Genomic DNA, 24,425 nt, shown 5'->3' on the forward strand with positions numbered 1-24,425 from the left:
CGCGGGGCCTGGGCTGAAGAGGGAGGGATCTGGGCTGCAGAACAGAGGCGAGGCACCCTGGGATGGCCCACAGACAGGAGGGAAGACCCCTGTCCTTACAGCTCTGCCCAACGTCATCTCCTCCACCGGCAGCCTGGAGCACTGGACAAGGGGCGGGTTAGCCAAGAGCACAGCTCTGAGCTCCCACTCCCAGTGAGGCATCCCTTCACCCCAGGAAGGCTTCTGCCTCTCACCACCCAGCCAGGGGGCCTGGAAGAGGCAGCCAGCACCTTCCAGTCAGAAGGACCCAGAACAGATGGTACTGCACAGGGCCAGCGTGGAGGCTGGTAGGGAGAGGCTCAGGGCCATTGCACAGGAGTAAAAGTACTTCGGACCAGACTGGGAGCAGTGCCCTGCTGCTTTGCTCCCTGTTTCCGCATCAGGTGAACAGCCCCTTTTCTCTCCTCATTTTTCAAGGACAGAAGAGCGGGAGACAGATGTGTGTCTGTACCACAGACCTCCGGGTAGAGCCAGCAGCTGCCCAGAGCCTGAGGCTCTGAGAACTTAGGTGGTGTCCAGGAAGAAAAGTACCCTTGGTGTGTCTGGCATGGTCTCAGCCTGGGAGGTCACCTAGCTGACCAGGTAGAGCCCTAGGGGCACCGTGACCTACCTGTCTTCTCTCACCGTTCTCTTGTCGTCTACCATAAGACAGAGCTAGAGAAGGGGGCACAGGGCCCCTCCCCGGGTTGTGCCTGTCCTCTGCCAAGCCCACATCCCATGACAGAGCAGCCTCTCTTCCCCTCTAGGGGGGGCCCCCAGCCCGGCCCCCAGCCCTGCCCCCAGTGTCTGGGCCCTAGATCCAATCCTCGGCCTAGTAGAGACCGGGTGGCTAGAGACACGAGCCCAGACTCTGCCCCCCTGAATGCTGGTGAAGCCCCACCTGGCACATCCAATCGTGGTCCCAGGACCTCACACATCACCTTTGTGATGCACACCAGGAAAATCTGCTTTCCAGAGCACAGGGTCCCTGTAGACCAGCACCGATGGCAGGAGGAGAGGCAGAGGGATTCCTCTCTAGGGAAGTCAGGGAGTCGGGTCCCAGCCTGAAGGGGGAGCAAGCAGGTGATTTCCAAAAGAAGAGAGCTCTGTCCAGGGCACCTTCACCAGAGGCTCTCCTCTGCCTGTCCAGGCCCTAGAAGGGCAGGGATCTCAGGAAGCAGCAGAAGGACAAGGCCAGGGTAAACAGACAGGCATCTCTGCCCTGGGCCTAGGACCTCCTGGTCATAGCACCCTGAGCATCTCCTGGACCCTCCCCAGCTCCCCAAGCCCATCCATTCCTACCCACCCTGAGGCCTCCCCCGGTCTATTCATGACCAGAACCTTGGAACTGGCCAGCACAGCTGGGGAGGGGCCCTAAAGGCTAGCCCATCAGAGCCCTGCATGCCCAGCCTGGCCCCAGGTATCAGTGTGGACAGAACTCTCCTCCTTGGGAACAAAGCTACAGTCTTGCATGCAGGCCTCAGGCAGGCGCAACATGCATGCCAGGCAGGGGAGGGCTGAGGAGGACAGCAGAGGCATCTGCCGATGGCCTGAAGGAGCCACTTAGCTTCCAAAGGCTGTGCTGAGCCAGGTGACAGAGGGAGGCCCAGATTGAGAGCACAGAGACAGACAGCACGGACAGAACCAGAGAGAGGAAAGCTCTGCTGGGAAGCTCGCTCAGAGAGAGGGCGGTGGCAGAGAGGCTCCAGACACATGCTGGTGGAGCCGCACGACTCGGGCTGGCTCTGTTTTCTGGGAGCAATGGGAGCTGTAGCAGGGCTCTCGGTGTGGCGCGACGGGTGGGGGGTGGGGCTGGAGGGATGGGAGGTGCCTACACACCACAGGGCACATGGGGCAGGTGGGAGCAGGCTTGGGGCTGGGCCATGTGACCTGCCCACCCCCCAAGGAGGGAGGCCTGGAGATGTCCTTCAGTTTACCACCTCCTTGCCGCTCAGCCTCCTGGGCTCCTCAGCGATGGAGGGAGGGGGCGTGGGACTACCTGTCCTTACCCTGCAGCAGTCTCTGAAGCCCCAGGAATGACAGCAGAACGCCTCTCCCTGGCATCCTTTCCTTCTTAATGCCACAGCGCCTCCTTCCCGCTGTGGAACTTACAAAGCCCTGGGGATGCTGCCTCCCCAGGCTGACAGGAGCCCAGACCTGGGGAAGTTCTGCATGTGCGGAGCTGAGTGGGGGTTCCTCAGAAGTGCCAGAGGCCCTGCAGGCCCCTATTACCCCAGGCTCAGACCCAAAGGGCTGGATACCTCCACCCTCATCAGGTGCTTATGGGACAGAGAAGCTGAGTGCGGTCCTGAGCCCGGAACAAAAACAGCTTCTGTCTGAAAGGTGGTCTGTCCCCTCATTTCTGGGAAAGAGAAGGAAAGGAAAAAAGGCAGGTGGAGGGCTCCGGCTCCGTCTTCCTGAGCCTCTCAGGGGCTCTCAAGGGGGCACACCTGCGAGCACAAGGGGCAGGTGCAGACACCATCATGGTATCTGTGTCCCTCTGTCTGGGAAGGTAGAGGACATGGCTGGAGCAGAGAAAAGGAAGAAACAGTGAGACAGCAGAGCGGCAGACAGACAGATGGACAAGCCCCGAGAGGAGACGGGAGACCAGCCCCAGCACAGCCAGCCTCGGGGTGCAGGGTCGGGGTCTACCTTGTATGCAACTCGAGCATGGCATTTCTCCCCCGGCCCCAGGGGTGGGGACATGTGTTTCAGCATCTCAAACATGTCATTGTACCTGATGCGCCCACTGGACACCCGGCCCAGGGAGGCAGAGGCAGGGTGGGGTCCACAGGAAGGGGTGCGGCGGGAGGGGGCCGGGGGGAGGAAGCAGACAAGAAAACAGATCCAGTTAACCAGCGTCCGATTACACGCCAAAAGTCAAAATACGTAAAATGAGGGACTTCTCTGCTTGACACGATCCCCTCCTTGCCCCTCCCAGCCTCACCTCCACACTCCAGCCCCACGCAGGGCAGCGGGCAGGGGTGACATCTGAGCTAATGAACATGGAGGGATGAGGAAGGGCTGCATCGGGGCGGCTTTGGGTTGTCAACTTCTGATTTTACACTTTTAGAAACCACAGATAATGCCAAATCAGAAGAGCTGCTTCACCATGCCGGGAGAGCCGGCAGACAGAATTACGTGACTGATGAGGCCGGCCTGAGAACCACGGCAGAAACATAGCTTTCCGTCACGCTCAATTTGCTTCCAAGTTAGCCTAGAGGCTAAAGAAGTGGAGAAAACTCTACAACAAGCCAGAAAACTAGAGCTGGGGGAGCCCCGAGGCTCTAGAGACAAACTTGACCGGTGAGTCCTGCTCCAAGCCCAGAGACACCCTAGGCCGCCCAGGGCGGGGCTGCTGCTGGGAGTCAGGGCTAGGCAGGAAATGGGAGATGGGGGGGGGGGTGGAGGGGGCAGGGGCGTGGTGGGCAGCTGGGGTGGGGTGTGGCTTGGAGCCACTCTTGCACCCTCCTGTCCACACCAGGGGCAGGGCTGGCCCCAACATACGGGACAAGGCTGCGGATCCAGGGAGGTGTCTGGGGGCCGATGACTGTGTCTTCCGAGGTAGACAGGCCACCAGGCCTGCAGCCTCACCTCCACCCCTGGGGACACCTGCCTATGGGACCTGCTTGGGGTCCCAGAGACGAGGTCGGGTTCAGGCCACCCAGGAGAGAAAGGCAACAGCTTTTTCCTGGCAGGCACAGCTGCCCCAGGGCCTGGCCCTCCTCCCAGGGTTCCCAGCCTTGGCTGAGTGGATCGATCCAGAGGTGAAGCAGGAGGGCCCGTCTTTGGGCCTCCACTGCCTCTGTCCTCGCCTCCCTCGGGGACCAGAAGCCCCTCGGTTGTCAGGCTCTTCAGACTGGGAGGGGCCGCTCCTCCTGGCCTGCTTGTGCCCATGCGCTCCTCCTCTGGGGCCCTTGGCCTCCAGCCTGTCTGACCATTAGCCCACCCTGCAGAGCCTGGAGGCAAAGCCGGGAAAGACAGCTGCTTCCTCGGGCACAGGCAGGGCCTGGCCCCCAGCTCCCACCCAGCAGCCGACCCCTGCCCTCCAGGCCCAGCCAGCAAGCTTCGTGTGCACCGCCTCAGAAGGCTGCCTCTCCCCAGCCAGCGGGAGGGGTCGGGAGATCAGATGGGGCACCAGAGCGTCCAGGAGGTTGGAGTGCGGCGCGGGGCAGGGCAGGAGGAAAGAGAGGTGAGGTGTCCTCATTCCCAAACCAGGCAGGGAGTGTGCGCTGTGTTTGCATTTCGGGCAGGGAAGGGTATGTCCCATGGAGGCTCTGAGTTGCAAACCTTATAGGCCAACCTATGAGGGCAGTTCTTCCCTAAGCCGACGGGTGGCGCAATACAACGCAACAAACTGTACGTATCCTCACAATGAACCGGGCAAGTGGAAAGGAAATGTCACAGGTTATGGCAACCAGGGCACGATGAGCCCGTCCCGCCCGCCCACCCAGCCTGCGACAGGAAGAGGAGCCGGGCGGCTGGACAGGCAGCTCCCTGCAGGGAATCCTGGGGCTCAGAAAGCCCCGGGAGGCAGGGCAATCCCAAGACCATTTCCAGAGCCTGACGCGGGCAGGAGGCACACCATACAGAACCAGTGCTGGCCCCTGTCGCAAGCCCCCACTGTGCACGCACTGCAACCACTGGTCCGCTTCCCCCCGGGTCTTGTTCGCCCACCCTCTCTGGCAGCCCCTGCTCTCGCTCCCTGAGTTCTGGAGACCCCACGCCTGGCTCTCCTGACCGTCTCTACCTCCTGCATCTCCTGGAGTCTGCTGGCCCGGCTAAGGACCCCCTAATCCCAGGGTGGGCACCCTGGCCCACACCGACGTTTCTCTTTCCTGTCCAGTCAGCTCCAAGTCATTTCTGCAAAAGAGGGAAGAAAGAGGAAGCCCCACTTTGGCCTCACCCAAGGTGCTTGCTACCTCACTGGACCTAAAGGATCATGACGAAGGGTCTGGAAGCATGGTGAAGCCCCCAGCCCCAATAATCACCCAACCCAATTCACAGCCTGTTCTCTGGCTCATCTTCTCTCTTCCACCATCGAATCCCTCACACGGCACCAGATGGAAAGTGGGGGCACCATACTGTCACTGCAATGCAAAAAACTGTCCTCGCTGTCTGTAAAGCAAAGTCAAAGCTCCTTGTTTATCCCAAATTTCAAGACCTTCTCAACCTGTCCCAGCCGCCCTTCCAGCCCCTTTGCAATGCGTTCTCTTCTGCATCAGACACAATCACAGCCCCTTCCCTTCAGCCCCGGCCCCAACCTCTTCTCTAGAGCTCAATCCATCCTGCCCTCTTCGGTTTGGCTCAAATGCCACCTCCTCTGACTCACCGGCCAGATGGGGTTTCTCCCTCCTCAAACACCCCAGGCTCACACTATGGCTCCTCTGTTCTCCCACAGTCCCGTTGGACTCAGCATCCCGAGAGCACGTGCTTGCTTCACCTACACACCCCTGGTCCCCAGCACACGGCGGATGCTCAGGAATGTTGACTGGGCAGATGGATGAACACAAAGATGAGTAGACAGATCGCTTACAGGTGTGATTGTGATTCTCCTCTCGACTCTCTACCCTTCACCAAGTGAAGCAACGGGGAAGATGGGAGAAGGCGGCACCATAAAGCAACAACCCCACGCCTTCTTCATCTCCCCACAGCAGGCATGTGTGCACGCACATGTGCACATACATACCCATGCACACCTGCGCTCACACACATGTGCACACACAAGCATGCACGCCCGTGTATACCCGTGCACACGCGCATTCACACACGTGCACACATGCACTGCACACACCTGCACACAATCACGTGTGCACGCGCGTACGCATATATACAAACCATGTGCGTGTGCGCACATGTACACATGTATGTCTGCTGCATATTCACACACGTGCACACAAGCACACACACGTGCACATATGCACCGCACTCACATTTGCACACACGCGTGCACGCTCATACGCGTACACACAAACCATGTGCACGTACACCCATGCACACACGCGTGCACACATGCACCGCACTCACACATTTGCACAATCACGTGTGCACACTCGTACGTGTACACACAAACCATGTGCGTGTGCGCACATGCACACATGTATGTCTGCTGCACACATGCATGTACGCATGCCACATGTGCACACAAACACACCCGTGCACATATGCAACACGCACCCACAGAGCCATACACACATATGAAAGCTTGGGAAATTTCACAAAGTTTTGTTGTTCTTTAAGTCTCTCCAAGAACGAGGAGACAGCAGAGTGGCCACCTGGGATATAAAGCGGACCACATCCCTACATCTGCCACGGAGGCTAGGAAGGGCTCAAAGCACCCTCGGTCCTGTGCCCAGGACTCAGTCTCCTCAGCTGCCTCTGCTGGGCCTTCCCCTATCCCCTGCCATCTGGAGGCAGGCTATGTTTTCAGCCCAGGCCACTTGGGAGCAGCAAGTCTGAGTGTTAGTTGCGGGTCACATTTATGCTACTTTTGGACCATGGTCTTGGGTGCTATTTCACAGATGCCACCTCTGGGGTGACGCTTATATTTGCTGTCTACTCTTCCACAGCACTTTCTTTACCCCACTCCCAATGGCCCCTGACTTCCAGAGGCCCCATTTTCAGAACTCTGGATTTGGGAAACAGTCTGAGCCCCCTGTGCACCATCACAAAACCACAGTCTGGCCCAAGTCCATTCCCTGTATGTCCAAATTCTGCTCCACCTGTGGCTGGACTAGGGGAAGCCCTGGGTCTACAGTTCATAAAGATTGGGGGGAAGTCCTCCCCTCTCACAGGCCTGCACTGACTTGCCTTTGTCGTGCACTTATGAACATACTGCCCATACAGCATCTCTGCTTCCCTGCAACACACCCTTTAGAAACAACGTGCCCGGTCCTCCCTTTGGCAGCACATATACTGGAAACAATGTGCCCAGAAACAGCAGCATCTCTTGAGACCACAGTGCAGATGACCCTCCTAGAATGAGCCTCAAGCCTGCCTCACTTGGAGTCTCTCCTGCTCTCTGACCTGACTGGGCCCTCCTGACCAGAGAACCCACACCTACCCCTGAGCCAGAACGACACTGGGCACTGCAGGGCCGATGTGCTGACGCATCAGCAAAATGACAGGACTCTCCGAGGCCACAAAAACGGTCACCTACACCATGAAACATAAATAAATCCATGCTTGTTCTGCACTGCGTGAAAATTATTCAGTTTTCACTACAATGGAAAACACCCGGAGACACTACAGGAATGGAAATGCCCTAGGGTTGCTGGTGCTACCAGTGGTTTCAGGACTTGCCCAGCCTGGGAAGGGTCTCATACAGCATCTTCTGGATCCTCACATGATGGGGTAGGGGCTCCGGGAAGGCTGGATGAGAGGAGGGTGGGGGAGCCCAGCCAAGCTCCCAGGGGCTTGAGGGTCAGAGAGCTCTGGAGCAATCCCCTTGCTGAGCTCCAATTTAGGGAAAAACTGTGGGCAGTAGGGTCCTCACCACGACGACACTGACCATCTCCTCCAGGCCTCTACCACGCAAGGGGTGACCAAACACAGAGCTGTGCGAGGGGGACACGGGCAGGCTGGGAGCCTCGGAGAGAGGAGGTGGGAAGTGGCTACACCCCATCTTCACAGTCTTCTCATTCCCTTCGAGCGTGGGAAGGGACGGATGCCCATCCATTTACTGATGCACTTGGTTCATTCACATTCATGTCTGCTGAGCGCTCACCATGAGCGAGGCGATGAGCCGGCCTGTGCCTTCCCCAGCAGCCAGGTGTCTTGGCCCTTCCATGTCCTGTGTTGGCCTTGCAGAGAGCATGCCCTGAATAACTACTCAAGTATCCGCTTGAGAGAATGAATGAATGAATAAGCAAATGAAGAAGCGAGTGATGAAGGAACAAATGGGCAGATGGTGAGTCCATGCTGCTTTGCTAGTCCCGAGGATAAGAGTATGTGTCCTGGGTGTGCAGGACTCTCCCATGGATCACGGAACACCCTTCTAATGCAAGCCAGTCCCCTCATGACATACTTGCTCTGTCTGGAAACAAACTACCCCTCACTTAATGCAACACAGTAACCCTTTCCCACCATGACCAAAGGGTCTTCAACATACTAGACCCTTCCTGGTAGCTCCTTTAATTTCAGTGACAGTTCACCAAGCGCCCGCTATTTGCAGCCTGGGCTGGGGACACAGGTGCATGTTGGCTCCTGTTCCCAAGAGATGGCAGAGAGGGAGAGGCCTGAGCCCATGGGCGGGAAGAATGTCATTTCTGCCATGAAGGCCTCCAAGTTTCATGAGGATGGTGAGGCCCCAAGGGAAGGCCCTCCTGCTGTGTCCACACCCTCTCCCTTGAGCCCTCCACGCCCCTCATGTGACAGACCTGTGAGACAGTACACTCCCATTTGGCAAGAGACCCGAGCCTCACAGACCCCTTGGAACCTCCTAAGCCTGGACTAAGGGTCTCACAGAGCATTTCTCCGCCCAGGGAGCTGTGTAAGAGCACTGTGGGCATGAGAAGGAGCGTGCCACCTAGAAGGGGACCTGGCACCACCCTCTGCGGACCCCGCCAAAACCTGAAGGGGTTTGACAAAACCTGTGCCACATGACACAGGTCTGAAGCCACCCAGCCCTGTCCCGAGATCCGTGGCACGGACCACCCTGAGGACCACGGAACACGGGGGCCACTCACCACGCGGCCGGGTCGTACTCAGCCCAGACCCGGATGAACTCGTCCAGGGGGTGAGGCCCTAGGATGGAAGAGTCCCGTGTAAGGTACTCAAAATTGTCCATGATCACGGCCACAAAGGGGCTCAACATCTGCAGGACAGGAAGGAGAAGGGGTGACGTAGAGAGACCTCAGCCCGCCCTCTACCCTAGCCCTTACCCTCCAGCCAAAGTCTGTGCGAAACCATCATGGCAGCGGAGGCCACTCTGACTCAGCCAGAGCCCGTCCAGCCCTGCTCCCCCCAGCCTCTGGGCCTCCCCTGCACCACCACCACCACCACCAGCCCCCGCAGCAGCCAGCCTCCTACCCCGGGGTTCTGGTCCCGCAAACTAACCCAGGTCCCTCCCACTCCCTGCTTCTGCTGCCCTACCCTAATTCATGTTGGCACCCCTCCCGCCCCACCTCCCATCACCACCCTCTTCCCCACCTAGCCAGCCTTCAAGGAAAACAGTGACTTTGGAGTTAGTAGTTTGGACTCCAGAGGCCAAAAGCTCACCTTCCTTTTTGTTTAATTGAGTTGAAATTCACATAACATACATTTAATCATTTTGAAGAGTACAACTCGGTGGCTTTAGTGTATTCACAATATTATGCAACCACCTCTCTAGTTTCAAAAATTCTTTTTTTTTTTATTTTTTTTTATTTTTTTTTAAAGATTTTATTTTATTTGACAGAGAGATAGAGAGCACAAGTAAGCAGAGAGGCAGGCAGAGAGGGAGAAGCAGGCTCTCCGCCGAGCAGGGAGCCTGACACGGGGCTTGATCCCAGGACCCCAGGATCATGACCTGAGCCGAAGGCAGCCGCTTAACCGACTGAGCCACCCAGGCGCCCCCCAAATTTTTTTTTTTTAAGATTTTATTTATTTATTTGACAGAGAGAGACACAGCGAGAGAGGGAACACAAGCAGGGGGAGTGGGAGAGGGAGTTGCAGGCTTCCCACGGAGCAGGGAGCCCGATGTGGGACGCGATCCCAGGACCTGGGATCGTGACCTGAGCCGAAGGCAGACGCTTGACGACTGAGCCACTCAGGCAGTAGAGGGAGCCACTCACCTCGTTCTTCTCCAGGCTGCATTCAGACATCACCTGCTCCTCGAAGGTGATGATGATCAAGGCCACAAAGATGTTGACAAAGAAGAAGGGGAAGACCATGAAGTAGACCACATAGAAGATGGACAGCTCCATGCGGTACCCAGGGCCTGGGCCCTGCTCCTCATAGGTGGCGGCCACAGAGTGTTTCAGGACCCTGCACCAAGGGCAAACACCAAGTGTCAGGGGGACCCCTGAGGAAAGGGCCATGGGAAAGTCAAGACCTGTATCACAGGTGAGGCTTGCATATCTGAGCCCAGAGATGGCAAGAGGAAGGGGATGCTCAACACTGCGGGCCCCAGGCCGCTCCCCAGGACCGCAGTCTCCTGAGGTAGACTACCCTCCCTATAGGGCTTGTTCTCAGGGCTGTTGGAGGGCCATCAACGGGAGGTCTCCAGGGACCGGAGGTCCTAACCCCAGGACAGGTGGAGGCCCAGGAGTTCTGCCCTGCCTGCTTCCTCCTGGCTCACACCTGCTCAGGCCCAGCTCACCAGTTCATACCCAGCTTCACCTGCCTTTAGAAAGCCCTGGGCTCCTGGCACAGCATTGAGCCTACCTTCTGAGCGGTGGTCCTCCCAGCCCCAAAGGAAGTCCCCAGTCATCCAGTGTGGCACTGAATACATACATCCCTCTGTCTACCCTTAACTGAGGCCAGAAGGGTAGCACAGGGAGACACCAAATAGACCCATCCTCCCTCTGGCCTTCAGCCACTCAAAAACGATTTTCAGGAGATCACTATGCTGTGTACTTTGTCTTAATCTCATCCTCTTTCCAGGTTGCCCGCCAGAAGGCAGAGCCATGTCTTACCTGGTAGGTGCAAGAGACTATGGTGTATTTGCTGGAAGACTAGAACACAAACAGAGGCAGAGTTTGGGACTCCCTGCCCAAGCTGCCCCTCTGCTATAGCATGATCTGCTACAATGAGCCAGTGAGCACTCACATGGGCCACCCTTCTCCTGTGGACACTGTGAACAGTGTCAGCAGAACCCAGAGCACCCGTACCCGAACCCTAACCCATACCTTAACCCGTACCCTAACCCATACCCTAACCCATACCCTTACCCCTAACCCCTAAACCCAAACCCTACACCCTAACCCTAGGCCCTAACACTAACCCTGGCCCTACCCTAGGCCCTAACCCTAACCTTAACCCTAGGCCCTACACCCTAACCCCTATGCCCTAACTGCTACGCGCTAACCCGTAGGCCCTAACCCCTATGCCCTAATCCCTACACTCTAACCCCTAGGCCCTAACCCCAACCCTAGGTTAGCTCCTGAGTGCTTTGTTCCCTCGGGCTCGCTCCAGAGCAATACCAGAGGACTCACCTTCCACCCAGAAAGAAAGCCCGCCGTTTGGAACTCCGGAAAGGATTCACAGCAGGAGAACGCGGCATGCCCATCCCAGCGAACTCACACTTTCAGCGGTTCCCTGGCCAAAAAGAAGAGCAAGACACTCACGCTGACCCACGCCCTTAACCCCCACCGCCGGGAACCTCGACGCAGCGCTGGCACATCAGGCCTCCCGTGTCCCTATGTCCTAACACTCAGTCGAGGTTGGCTTCTGAGGGGTCAGTCCCCAGAACCTGGCTACAAAGCCCCAAAGATTCGGGACACCCGAGCAGTATCGGGGACTCAGGCTGCCACCCAGAAAGTAAACGCACCATTTGCTCTCCTGAAAGCAATCAGAGCAGGAGGACTCTGAATGCCCATCCCAAGGAATGCACAAATTTTGCGCCCTCTAGCGGCAAACCCTGAGCCTCACAATCAACCTCACCCAGGCCCTCCAGACAAACCCCGGGGAAGCAGGCCACAGTGCTGGTACGTCGGGCCTGCCGTGCCCCTAGGCCCTAACCCTATCCCTCGCTGGCTTCTGAGGGCTCTGGCCCCAGAGGCCTGGCTCTAAAGCCACAGGGGTTGGGGGCACCTGAGCAATACCAGAGGATGCAGCCTGTCCCACAGGAGGAAGCCGCACCGCTGGGAACTCAGGGCAAAGCTTTCCGAGTAGGAGCACTCTGCGTGCCCATCCCGGCGAAATGCCACTTTCAATGGCCCCCTGCCCGCAAACCCTGAGCCTCACTCTCACCCTGACCCATGCCCCCCACTCAGATCCCCCGTCCCCCAAAGCTTGCCCCAGCGGGGGCAGATGAGGGCTGAAACGACCCTAGACCGTTAGCCTATCCCTAGGTTGGCTTCTCAGCTTCTGTCCCCAGAAGCCTGGCTCCAAAGCCCCAGGGATGGCAATAACTGAGCAACACCAGAGGACTCAGCTTCCCAAAAAGAATTCAAAAACACTACTTGCAACTCCGGAGAGCGTTCAGAATACAACTCTGAATGCCCATCCCAGCCAATTCACAAATCTGGCGCCCTCTGGCAGCCGACCCTGAGCCTGACACTCAACCTAACCCACGGCCTCAACTCAGACCCCGGGAAGGTCATCACAGCGCCAGCACATCAGGCCTGTCATGCCCCTAAGCCTAACCCTAGGTTGGCTTCTGAGTGCTCTGTCCCCAGAGCCTGTATCCAAAGCCCCAAGGATTCAGAACACCTGAGCCATTTCAATGGAGTCAGGCTGCCACCCAGAAGAAAAATGCGCCATTTGGAACTATGGAAAGGATTCAGAGCAGGAGACCTCAGCATGCTCAACCCAGTCATAACCCACATCTATTGGCCCCCTGGCAGCACACCCTGACCCTGCCACTCACCCTGAACAATGCCATCAACACAGACCTCTGGGAAGCTCTCCCCAGTGTGGACACGTACAGTTCGCCCTGACCCTAGGCCTTATAAACACAGGTTGGTTTCCTAGGGTTGTGTCTCCAGAGACCTGGCTCCTAAGCACTATAGATGGGGACATCTGAGCAATACAAGAGGACACAGCCGGCCACCCTGGAGGAAACCACGCCAATTGGAACCCCAGAAAGCATTCACAGCAGGAGATGTTTGCATGCCAATTCCAGCGAACCTCAACATTCAGAGGACACCCGGCCACCAACCCTGAGCTTGACACTCACCCTGATTCATGCCTTCAACTCAGACCCCAGCTCGCCACAGTGCTGGCACATCGACTGCCATGCCCCTACAGCCTAACCCTAATCCTAGGTAGGCTTCTGAGGTTTCTTTCCCCAGAGACCTGGCTCCAAAGCCTCAGGGATTCGGGACAGCAGTGCAATACGAGAGGACTCAACCTGCCACCCAGATGGATAACACACTATTTGGAACTCAAGAAAGCATTCAGAGTAGGAAAACTCTGCATGCCCATCCCAGCGTACCCCTACTTTCAGTGGCTGCAAACCCTGACCTTAATCTCACTGTGACCCACGTGGTCAACTCATGCCCCTGGGAAGCATTCCACGGCACAAGCCGATTGGACCTGCCACACCCATAGGCCCTAACCCTTACTCAGGGTTTGCTTCTGTGGGCTCTGTCTCCAGAGGCCTGGCAATAAAGCCCCAGGGATTGATGACACATGGGAAATACCAAAGAACTCAGCCTGCCACCCAGAAGGAAACTCTGCCATTTGGAAACCTGGAAAGCATTCAGAGCAGGAGAACCCTACTTGCCCATCCCAGCGAAACCCCACGTGCAGGGGTCCCCTGGCGGCATACCCTGAGCCTGACACTCACTCTGACCCATCCCCCAACTGAGAGCCCTGGGAAGCATGACACAGTGTTGGCAGATGTGGCTGAAATAACCCTACGCCATTATCCTAACCCTAGGTTGGCTTCTGAGGGATCCGTCCCCAGAGGCCTGGCTCCAAAGTCCCAAGAAATGGGACACCTGAGCAATACCAGGGGACTCAGGCTGTCACCCAGAAGGAAACCGCACCATTTGGACTGCGGGAAGCGTTCAGAGCAGGAGTGCACTGCACGCACATTAAAGCACACCTGCACTTTCATTGGCCCCCTTGCCGCAAACCATGAGCTTCACACTCACACCGACACACGGCCTCAACTCAGACCCCCGGGAAGCTAGCCATAGTGCCCGTAGATTCAGCCTGCCAAGCCCCTAAGGCCCTACCATAACCTAGGTTTGCTTCTCAGGAGTCGGTTCTCAGAGGCCTGTTTCCAAAGCCCCAGGAATTGGGACCACCTGAGAAGGACCAGAAGACTCAGCCTACACCCAGAAGGAAACCTCACCGTTTGGACTCCAGAAAGCATTCAGGGCAAGAGAAACCTGCAATTCCACCCCATCCATCTCCCACATTCAGGGGTCGGGCCTAAAATCCTGGGCATGGCACTCACCCTGACCCATGCCCACAATTCGGCTCCCTGAGAAGCTCACCACACTGTTGGTAGATCGGGCCTGCCACGCACATAAGCCCTAACCTTAACCCTATTTTGGCTTGTGAAGGGTCTGTCCCCAGAGGCCTTCCTCTAAACTCCAGGGATTGGGGACAACTGAGCAATACCAGAGGACTCCGACTGACACACAGAAGGAAATCTCGCCATTGGGAACTCCGGAGGCCCATCCTAGCAAACCCCCACTTTCAGCGGCCCCCTGGCCAAAATCCCTGGCATGACATTCATCCTGATCCACACCCTCAAATCCATCCCCTGGAAAGCCTGCCACAGTGCTAGCAGATCGGGCCTGTCATGCCCGTAGTCCCGAGCCCTAACCCTGGCTTGGGTTCTGATGGGTTTTTCCCCAGAGTCCCGGCTACAAAGCTCCGGGCACTGGGGACACCTCAATAATAGGAGAGAACTCAGGCTGCCACCGAGAAGGATCCTGCGTCATTTGGAACTACGGAAAGGTGTCTGTCCTGGAGAAATCTGCACGCCTATCCCGGCGAACCCCCACATTCCGCTGTACCTCAACAAGAACACTTGACAGTTCAATATGCATTTATGATAAAAACTCTAAACCATCTGGGTATAGAGGGAACACACCTCAAAATAACAAAGTCCATATATGAAAAACTCACAGCTGACATCATACCCAAGGGTGAAAAGCTGAAAACATTTCCACTAAGATCAAAAACAAGACAAAGAGGGCGCCCGTGTGGCTCAGATGGTTAACCGTCTGCCTTTGGCTTGGGTCACAATCCCAGGGTCCTGGGATCGAGTCCTGCATCGGGCTTCCTGCTAGACGGGGAGCCTGCTTCTCTCTCTGCCTCTGCCTCTCTCTCTCTGACTCTCATGAATAAATATAAAACATATTATATAAAAGACAAAAAAACAAGACAAAGATGCCCACTCTCATCACTTTCATTCAACACAGTATTGAAAGACCTAGCCAAAGCATTCAGACAAAAAGAAAAGAAAGAAAGAAAGAAAAGACGAAATCCAAATAGGAAAACTGTCACTGTTTGCAAAGGACATACTATATATAGAATTCCATAGAGATTCCAACAAAACTGTTAGAATCAACAAAATCAGTAAAGCTGCAGGATACAAAGGCAATATACAGAGACCTGTTGCATTTCTTTTTTTAAAGACTTTATTTGACAGAGAGAGACAGGACAAGCAGGGTGAGCAGCAGAGGGAGAGGGAGATGCCGACTCCCCACTGAGCAGGAAGTCCACTGAGGGTCTCGATGACAGCACCCCGGGATGGTGACCTGAGCCAAAGACAGACGCTTAACCGACCGAGCCACACAGGTGTCCCAACTTGTTGCATTTCTGTGTACTGATGACAAACCTTCACAGAGAGAAAATAAGAAAGCAATGCCATTTACAATTGCATCAAGAAAAAAAAAAACCTAGGAGAAAAGTAACCAAGAATGAGAAAGACCTGGTACACTGAACACATGTTGCAAAAGGAAGGAAAAACACATGCATGTTGAGGGGGCGTGTATGGGTCAAAGAAACAGGACGACACAAATAAACGGAAGCATTCGTCCTGCTCATTAACCGGAAGAGTTAATCATGTTCACACGTCCACAGCAACCAAAGCAATCTACAGATGTGATGAAATCCCGATCTGAATTCCAGTGCCATTATTCAAAGAAATAGAAGACAGTCCTAAAATTCATATGGAATCACAGAAGACACCAAATACCCAGAGCAACCTGGAGAAAGAAGAGAGCAGGAGTCACCACACGCCCGGATTTCAAGCTAGATTACAAAGCTGTGCTCATCAAAACTGTATGGTGCTGACATAGAAACAGACACACAGGTCAATGGAACCGAATAGAAAGCTCAGGAAATGATAATCACAGCACTTTGGGCAAAGTGTACTCATTAGAGTCAGTACATTAAAGGTATATTTAGACTTAGCTCTGATATAATTATTATTAACTCTGAACGAGAATTAATATTTATCTCCTGTTTCAACAGCTGATTCCAATAAATGCATTTCTTTAAACTTGTTTTATATAAACACATATTATTAAATAAGAGTGATTTAGAATCCACGTTTTTAAGAAATATTAAAATCACTTTAATAAACCTATCAGGGAAAAGAAACAGAGATATCAATCATCACAACTGACAGCATCACAAAAGACAATCAGACACAATCTCTGATCTGATGGAAGAATATAACATTTTGAGTAGTTCTGCCCAAATGTTAAACCTGTTGAAAGCTATAAATCCGGCAAGTCATTTACAAAAACACACGAGAGAAATGTCCTAACAAATAGTATGAACATGTAATCAATAAAGTCCACACTGCATATATTCCAACAGGAAAAAATACTTTCCCAAAAAATAAACTGTAAAACAAAAAAATGAAGGAGGAGGAGAAGGAAGAGGAAGAGGAGGAGAAGAAGAAGAAGAAGAAACCTGAGAAACTAACCCACACATGTATGGCCTTAACTTACGACACAGGAGCAGAAAATATACAACGGGGAAAGGACTGCCTCTTCAGTGAACGGTCCCAGAAAACCGCACACTACATGCAGAAGAATGGAGCTGGATCGCTTTCTGACAGCACACACAAAAATTTTAAATGGATGAATGACTTGAATATAAGACCGGAATCCATAAACCTCCGAGAACAAAACACAGGTAGTGAGTTTCTCGACACTGGTTTTGGCAAAGAGTCTTTTAGATCGGACACCAAAGGCAAAGGCAACAAATGCAAAAATAAACAAGGGGAACGACATCAAACTGAAATTTCTACATGGCAAAAGAAACCATCAAAACTTAAAAGGCAACCTACCCAATGAGAAAAAAAAATCTGCAAATCATATGTATGAGAAGAGGCTAATATCCAAAATATACAAAACACTCATACAAATCAAAACAGACAAAAAAACCTGTATAAAAAATGGGGAGAATATGTGAATACTTTCCAAAGATGGCACCCAGGTGGTCAAAAGACACAGAAAAAGTTGTTCAACATCACTAATCGTCGTCAGGGAAACCTAAGTCAAACCCGTAATCCGCTATCTCCCCACACCTGTCGGGATGGCATTTGTCCCAGAGACAGACACCAGGTGTGGTCAAGGGTGTGCAGAAAAGGGGACCCTGTGCACTGTTGGTGGGAATGTACATTGGTACAGCACCTGTGACAAAGAGTATGGAGGTTCCTGGAAAAATGAATACAACTACCACATGACCCAGTGATTGCTCTGGGTGGATTTATTTGGAGAACACAAAAACACTACCTCAAAAAGATAGATGCACTCCCATGTTCACTGCAGCATTCTTCACAGTAGCCAGACATGGAAACAGAGACCTTGGGAGCATTATGCTAAGTAACTCAGACACAGAAAGACAAATACCAGATGTTCATGGACGTTCCACATGGAAAAAAAAATACTGAATGCACAGATACTGAGAACAGATTGCTGGTTGCCAGATCCAGGGATGGGGGAGGAATGGGGGAAGGTGGTCAAAGGCACAATGTTTGGGCGCCTGGGTGGCTCAGTTGGTTAAGCGACTGCCTTTGTTGGCTCAGGAGTCCCGGGATCGAGACCCACATCAGGCTCCCGGCTCAGCAGAGAGTCTGCTTCTCCCTCTGACCCTCTTCCCTCCCGTACTATCTCTCATTCTCTCTCTCTAATAAATAAATAAAATCTTAAAAAAAAAGGCAAAATGTTTGAGTGATAAAATGCATAAGTCATGGAACGTTCTGTGCAGCATGGAGACTAAAGCTAACCCTGCAGGATGGCGTACAGGTTCCCCCGCTATTTGAAAGTAGTTTCCTTCCTTCCTAGGAAGGAAACCTCTCACAGCAAGAATGGTGTAGACCAAAGGAGGAATTACCATTCATTTCTACAGAAAAAAATAGCGTGCTCAGGCTCCAAAAATGACTTCTCTTTGGCTTTTCCTAGGCCTCGGGACACGACTTCCTAACAGATGCCCAAAATAAATGGAGATGAAGCACAGCAGATGCTCACAGACACAATTCAAAGTGCTGGGGGCTGGACGTGGAGAGCGGTTCCCAGGAAAGACCTGGTTGAGGTGCACGCTGCCCCTGCAGCGGCTCCCCGCAAAACAGATGATGAACGCAATGCTCACTTTTCGACTTTTTTCATAAGAGCAAAATCCTCTTCAGGATTCCTCCTGTTATTGAAGCTGGGTAATGAAACAGACCTTTAAAAAAAAAAAAAAAAAAAGCCATGTGTACCGTGAACTTTTAAAAAGTGGGGGATATTGTACTTGAAAGTCGCTGAGGGAGTAGATGTTAACTGTTCTCCTGGACACGCACATCAGCAGATCCACCGTGAAAGGCACCTTCCTGAGCATGCGGAACACGGACGACCTCCTACCCCCAGAAACCTCCTCCTTCTCCTCGCTCAGGACAACCAGCCACAGCTGGGAGTTACCCCAATTCCTCTTTCTCCCATTCCCAGTATCTAACCCATCAGCAAATCCGGTGAGCTCCTTCTTAAACGTACCCAGAATAGGACTGACCACTCCTTCCAAGGCCACCTATCTGGTCCACACTAGAGGCCATCTCTTGCCTGAGTTCCTGGAAAAGCTTCATCATGGACCTCCCCTGCCCATCCTCAATCCTCTGTCATCTGTTCTCAACACTGTAGCCAGGATGGCCCAGTGAAACAGGGTCCCATGGGGTCACAGCACTGCAATGGCTTTCTGTCTCCCTCTGTCACCTCCCTGAGGTGATGTCCTAAGCTGTCTCCCGTGGCCACAGGGCCTTCTTGCTACTTCTGGACATACCTGGTACGCTCCTGCCCCGGGACTTATACACATGCTTTCCTTCCGTTTAGAATGCTCTTGATGTGATATCACTCACCTTCTTTAGATCTTGACTCAAGGATCACCTTCCCAGTGAAGTCCCACCTGGCTCTATGTGAATAGCAAGCACCACCCTTACCTCCCCTGCAGCACCCCAGCCCCGTCTCCTGCTCCGTATTTCCGTAGCAGTTATCACAGTCACCAGTCCATCTCGGCAGGGCAGAAACGAAGGCCTACACTGACGCTTTCACCACTGACTCCCTCCGATTTCCTGGTCCAAAGCCCCGGGGGAAAAGGTGCCCCAGGGCTCTGGCACAGCCAGGATGCCAAGGACCAGGGGTCCATCGACTGCACCCTGAACACTATCAGGAAAATGAGCCACACGAGGAATCCACCTGCCCATGAGACCTGAAGCCAGACACCTTCCTCAATTACAGGTGAGCACTCACACTTCCTCTCCTTGCCTGAGGTGCTCATCTGAGAAAGCTGAGCAGAGACCCATCCCAGGATCCAACTCTCCCTCTGGCCAAGGTCCTGGGAAACAGACATCTCTCCTCCCTGCACCAACCACCTGGGATTGACGTCCGGAATACTCCGGCGGTCAGGCAGAGTGGTGCACCTGTCCCTCTTTCCTGCAATATCATCACAAACCAGGCTGTGCTGCACATTTTCCAGGAAGGAGCCTGCAGCGGCATCAACAGGCCGACCAGGCTCGGCCTCAGTCTCGCACATCAGGCCCCATGCAGAAGTAGAACTGCACGGATACTGGTGTCCTGTGTGGCCTCGGAACCTAACGGCAGGAGCTGAGATTTCAGTTCCAGATGAAAAGCGACCTCTTGCACACAGCACAGGAATGTGGAGAGGATTTCTCAGGGGTGGGGCTCTGGAAGAACTGCTTCTGCTGACTGAATTCACACACACCAGGCAGAGGACATCTGCTGTGCCTCCTCTGAGGAAGCAGGGGCACAATGGGCAAGAATCGATAATGCTGCCTGTGGGCTGCTTCCCACCAACCACCCTGCTGAGCCGAGGGCTCAAGCACTAAACAGGAAGCAACTCTCTCATCACATCTGCAGCAGGAGGGCTGGCCAGGGAGTACAGCCCAGTCCCTGTCCCTGTAGCAAGCTGGCCTGTCCATCATGAGCGACGGTCCACCACCACGGCATCACAACCTCCCAGCTATCTGATCCGACTACCCTGCCAGGCTCAGACCTGCTCACACAGTGAGTCATAAGACCCAGCGACGTCTTTCCACTGCAACTCAATGCTTCTCACAGAGAAGCAAACTCCAGCCTCACAAATGTGCTCACCATTAGCTCTGGAATTCCCTGGGTGGCGTCTACACTGGCCCACACAGGTGTCCCATCCAGACCACTCCACAAGTACCCTAGGGTTTCAAGCCACTTTCAAACTGCCCTTAGAAAGGCAGGAACTAGCTCGATTAGGCACACCAGCCAAGTGACTCGATGTGCTGGAAACTCGGACAACATCCTCGCTGAACACCAAGGCTTCCAAGTCCAAGCTTCAAACCTTCGCTCACTGGGCATTGAGCACCATGTCGGCATCAACACTGGTCTTGCAATTCACTTGTCTCCCATTCCTTAAAATCAGAAACCAAGCTCCAGTCACCACTCTATTTTCCCTCCAGAAAAAATAAGGCAAATGACAGAATAAAACACTATGTGTGCACAGCACACTTCTAATCGAAATATAATTCCTTGGTCTTTCTCATACGGGCAGCCCTACATTACCCATACTAATGAGAGAGGCCACGAGTTCAATCATTATATATATATATATATATATTTGACCTTGTGTTTTTCTTTACGATATTTGTATCTCAAAGTCAATGTCTATATTGTTTTCTCAAAATAATAATAATAATAATAATAATAATAATAATGACATGGTCACATAAGGGTCTGGATCTCCATAGCCAAACAACATGGCTTGGTCCAGATAAGGATGAAGACACTACCTCAGCCCACGAAGTGAAGCCCTTTCCCTCAGGGATCCCGACATGCCTCACAGTATGATGAGTTCCTTTGCTACGTGGAGTTGTCCGAGTACAAAGGATGCAGGCACCCTCCAGGATTCCTTCCATTTTCTTCACAAATTCCCCAGCTCAAGTCACAAGTGACTCACCGGGTCAAGCTTCCAGAGCCCAGGATGGGCCACCAGGTAAGCAGCCCCCTCAGGGAAGGCTAACAGGGGGCTCGATTTCCGTTGGGAGCACGATGCACCACTCCACGAGCTCCTGAAAAACCTACACTCCTTCTCCATGTGCCCCTCTCACAAAGGGCAGGGCACCTTGTTACAGCTCTGAGGCTGTGTTTTACTTTAAAACATGATTTCTAGTATCGGAATGTGGTTCATGGAAGAGGAAAACATGAACACCCACCAAGCATTCTCATAATATTTCGGAAGATTATTTTCCCACTGTTTAATTAAATCGAGATATAAAAACACACAGATAGCCCCTTCCACTAGCAGGTATGATTCACTTTGGTGATGGAAAGAAGAGCAGGAAATAAAAGAGTAACAGATGTTCCGATGACCCGTCATTTCCATAATCAAAATTTTGAAACTTCACACACACACTCAAAGAAAGAAGCTCAAACAAACGTCTTGGCCTGGCACCTCTGAGACGTCTGAACTGGAGTGACAGGGACAGACGATGATGTCGTGTATGTTGGGTGAGGCTGGTGGCACAGAAGAAGGTGCTCGGCCAGCTCTCCACCTGGGCCTCACCTGTCCTCGGCCAGGAACCTCCTCACGGCCCTCCACCTGTCACCACTCTCACTTGGGAGACCCAAAGCCACCCCTGGAGCCCGCCCTGCCGACACCCTTCTGCTCGATGCACTCAGCTCTCCTCTGAGACCCCTGTCAGCTTTACCCAGACCTGGAACTCCCCCATCCGCTGCACAGCTCCAGGACTCCCCTCTTCTTCCAAAATGACACTGGCCCAAGGCTTTCATGAGAAAGGTGGAAGGCTACCCAATGAATGGTTCACTACTTTCCCCTTCTGTTGTATTTCTCTCCAATTACCTTCCTACCTGGGCAAACTGTAAGGAACGTATCAATGGGACATGGACATGCTATGAGACCTGCTTCTTTCATTGCAGCCTTCTGAGGACTCCTTGTACAATAAAACACCGTATCCTATGACGGGGGGGGTTAAAACCTTTATTCACAGAATAACACAGCCCAAATCACCTCATTTTTAATTGCTCTTCATCAGGCAGAACAGTTTCTGTGGAAAAAGCCTTTCCATAGATATTAGATGCCAGCAATTTCATAAGGAGTCAATGGAAGCTCTGTGGGATAACCTGACTCACCTAGGGTCAGGCAAACAGTTCCAGAACTCAACCCAGTGCTCCTGACGCCAAGCCCCTTGATGCCACCAGCATCCAGAATTCTCAAAGACTCTCCTTCTGACTCCACCACCAAAGAAGCTACAGAGAAAATCAGCATGTCAAAATATCTAGATGACACATATAGAAAAACTAGAAAGTCAAGCTCAACTTTTTTTTTTTTAAAGATTTTATTTATTTATTTGACAGAGAGAGACACAGCGAGAGAGGGAACACAAGCGGGGGGAGTGGGAGAGGGAGAAGCAGGCTTCCCACGGAGCAGGGAGCCCGATGCGGGGCTCGATCCCAGGACCCCGGGATCATGACCTGAGCCGAAGGCAGACGCTTAATGACCGAGCCACCCAGGCGCCCCTCAAGCTCAACTTTTAAACAGTAAAAGGCTGCTTTGAATAATTTTGATTTTTCCCTCGACCCTAATTGTAACTCTTCTGATGAAAAGACTAATCAATTATGAAACATCACCTTTGACAAATGACAAGACATCATCCGAGTCTGTATCCTACGACAAAAAGCCAACTAACTCTAGATGCTGGCCACTCAACCATATCCTAGGCCCAAATGAATAAACGCTGTTAGATGAAGGAACAAATGATATGTTAAAAACACACAAAGAGTAAATTTCACCTTCCCTTTCTAATAAAGGTTACTTCTAGGAAACAGATAATCAGAATCTATTTTGTAAGCAGTAAGTGAATAGAGAAAATGGGATCCCCTGCACCTGCAATCTTCTACCTGCAGGGAAATTAACTAACTCCCGCACCAAATGGAGAATGCTGACAGCTACTGAAGTTTTACTTCATGGCTCAACTAGAGAAAAGAGGAAAGCCCAGGAGGTTTGGGGTTCACGAGAGGTTTTACCTCCTGTCCTGACATGATGATGACACTGTGCCAAATGGACCTGCTGCTTTCTCTGAACGCTGACGTCCTGTGACAAGCTGCATCACTGACTCACATGCTGATGTTCAGAACTTCAGGTCTCCTGGAGCCAGAGCAGAGAAGTGCTGTCGGGTGGGGATGAGAAGGCACCTCCGACCTATGGCCTGCAAACCTGCTCCGGTTTCTGGGAGAAGGGGAAACACATGCTTGTTTTTTAAGTAGTCATTATCTTCATTCTAGTGTAGACCAATGACTTTGACATTTTTGGAAAAGCGAAATTACTCTTCCAAATGAACACCTCAACTCATCTGTTCCTCATGCAACTTGAGTGGAGTCTGGTTTACTCCAGCCTCCAGGCCGCCACCTGGAGGATCCTCCTGCACCACCCAGTCAGCCCATTACCACCATCCCCAGGGGACACGGGGCACAATGCTGAAGTTGGGGGACGACTCTGGGGCTTGTTGCCACCGCACCTGTGCCTGGGGGAACAGGGGACACCCTGCTGAACTCGGGGTGCTGCTCAAGGTCCATTACCTGCACTGTGCCAGGGGACAGGGGGCACCCCACTGAAGTTGGGGACTGTGTGCGGTCCTTACGTGCACTCTTCCAGGGGAACGAGGCAAACCCTGAAATGTCCGCAACCCATCCCACAAAAACTCGGGTGAGCGGGGCCCTGGAGTTCACGGGGCTGGGGGATACCGCCAGTTGAAGGGCTTTCAAGGGAAAAAGAAAACTCATCTGAGTTCGCGGGATTAGCTCGCTCCCCGCCGCCTTCGAGAACCCCCAACTCCCATCCAGGGCGCACCCTGCCCCCGGGACCCCCACCCCAGCCCACAGCGCGCTCTCACCCAGCCGGGAACGCCACAGGTGAACTCTCTGGGAGCGGGCCCAGCTGCCAGACCTCTGCAACCCCCGGGCAGCTCCGGGTCCTCCCGCAGAGGTAGCTCCACCCCCACGCGGTGACTGGTCGGGGAGGGTGGTGCCCCGAGCCCATTGGATGCCGCGCCTGCCTCTACCGGCCAACCCGCCCTCACGCCCGCGGCTCCCCGCGACCGCAGGTGGTCCAGGAGGCCCCTCCTCAAGCCAGCACCTGGCTGGGCGGCGCAGGCATGGGCGGGGGTTATGGGCGGGGTCCGCCCCAGGCACACACCCGGCCCATTCCGCGGACGCCTCGGGCTTCAGACCACCCCCAGAGCCCTGCCCCTTCCCTTCCTGCACCAACCCTGCCTGCAGAGCTGTTCCTGGCCCCCCGCAAGGTCAGCC

General features: G+C 53.7%; 1 protein-coding gene across 1 annotated transcript in view; it reads right to left on the reverse strand.

Annotated features, from left to right (window-relative positions):
- Window positions 1-24,175, reverse strand: part of LOC148164943 (voltage-dependent N-type calcium channel subunit alpha-1B-like) — a 33,955-nt gene extending 9,780 nt beyond the window's left edge. The window contains exons 1-7 of the mRNA XM_088018944.1: window positions 24,011-24,175; window positions 23,145-23,346; window positions 11,154-11,256; window positions 9,792-9,984; window positions 8,706-8,833; window positions 960-1,082; window positions 650-677 (exon numbers count right to left, since the gene is read on the reverse strand). Of these exons, the coding sequence (XP_087875070.1) occupies window positions 650-677; window positions 960-1,082; window positions 8,706-8,833; window positions 9,792-9,984; window positions 11,154-11,227 (546 nt within the window). The 5' untranslated portion in view covers window positions 11,228-11,256; window positions 23,145-23,346; window positions 24,011-24,175. The remainder of the gene's footprint in view (window positions 1-649; window positions 678-959; window positions 1,083-8,705; window positions 8,834-9,791; window positions 9,985-11,153; window positions 11,257-23,144; window positions 23,347-24,010) is intronic.
- Between the last annotated feature and the right edge of the window lie 250 nt (window positions 24,176-24,425).

The sequence above is a fragment of the Eumetopias jubatus genome, unplaced genomic scaffold (assembly GCF_037043125.1).
Source record: "Eumetopias jubatus isolate StellerSeaLion01/CBP00866 unplaced genomic scaffold, mEumJub1_p1.0 scaffold_1, whole genome shotgun sequence".
NCBI lineage: Eukaryota > Metazoa > Chordata > Mammalia > Carnivora > Otariidae > Eumetopias > Eumetopias jubatus.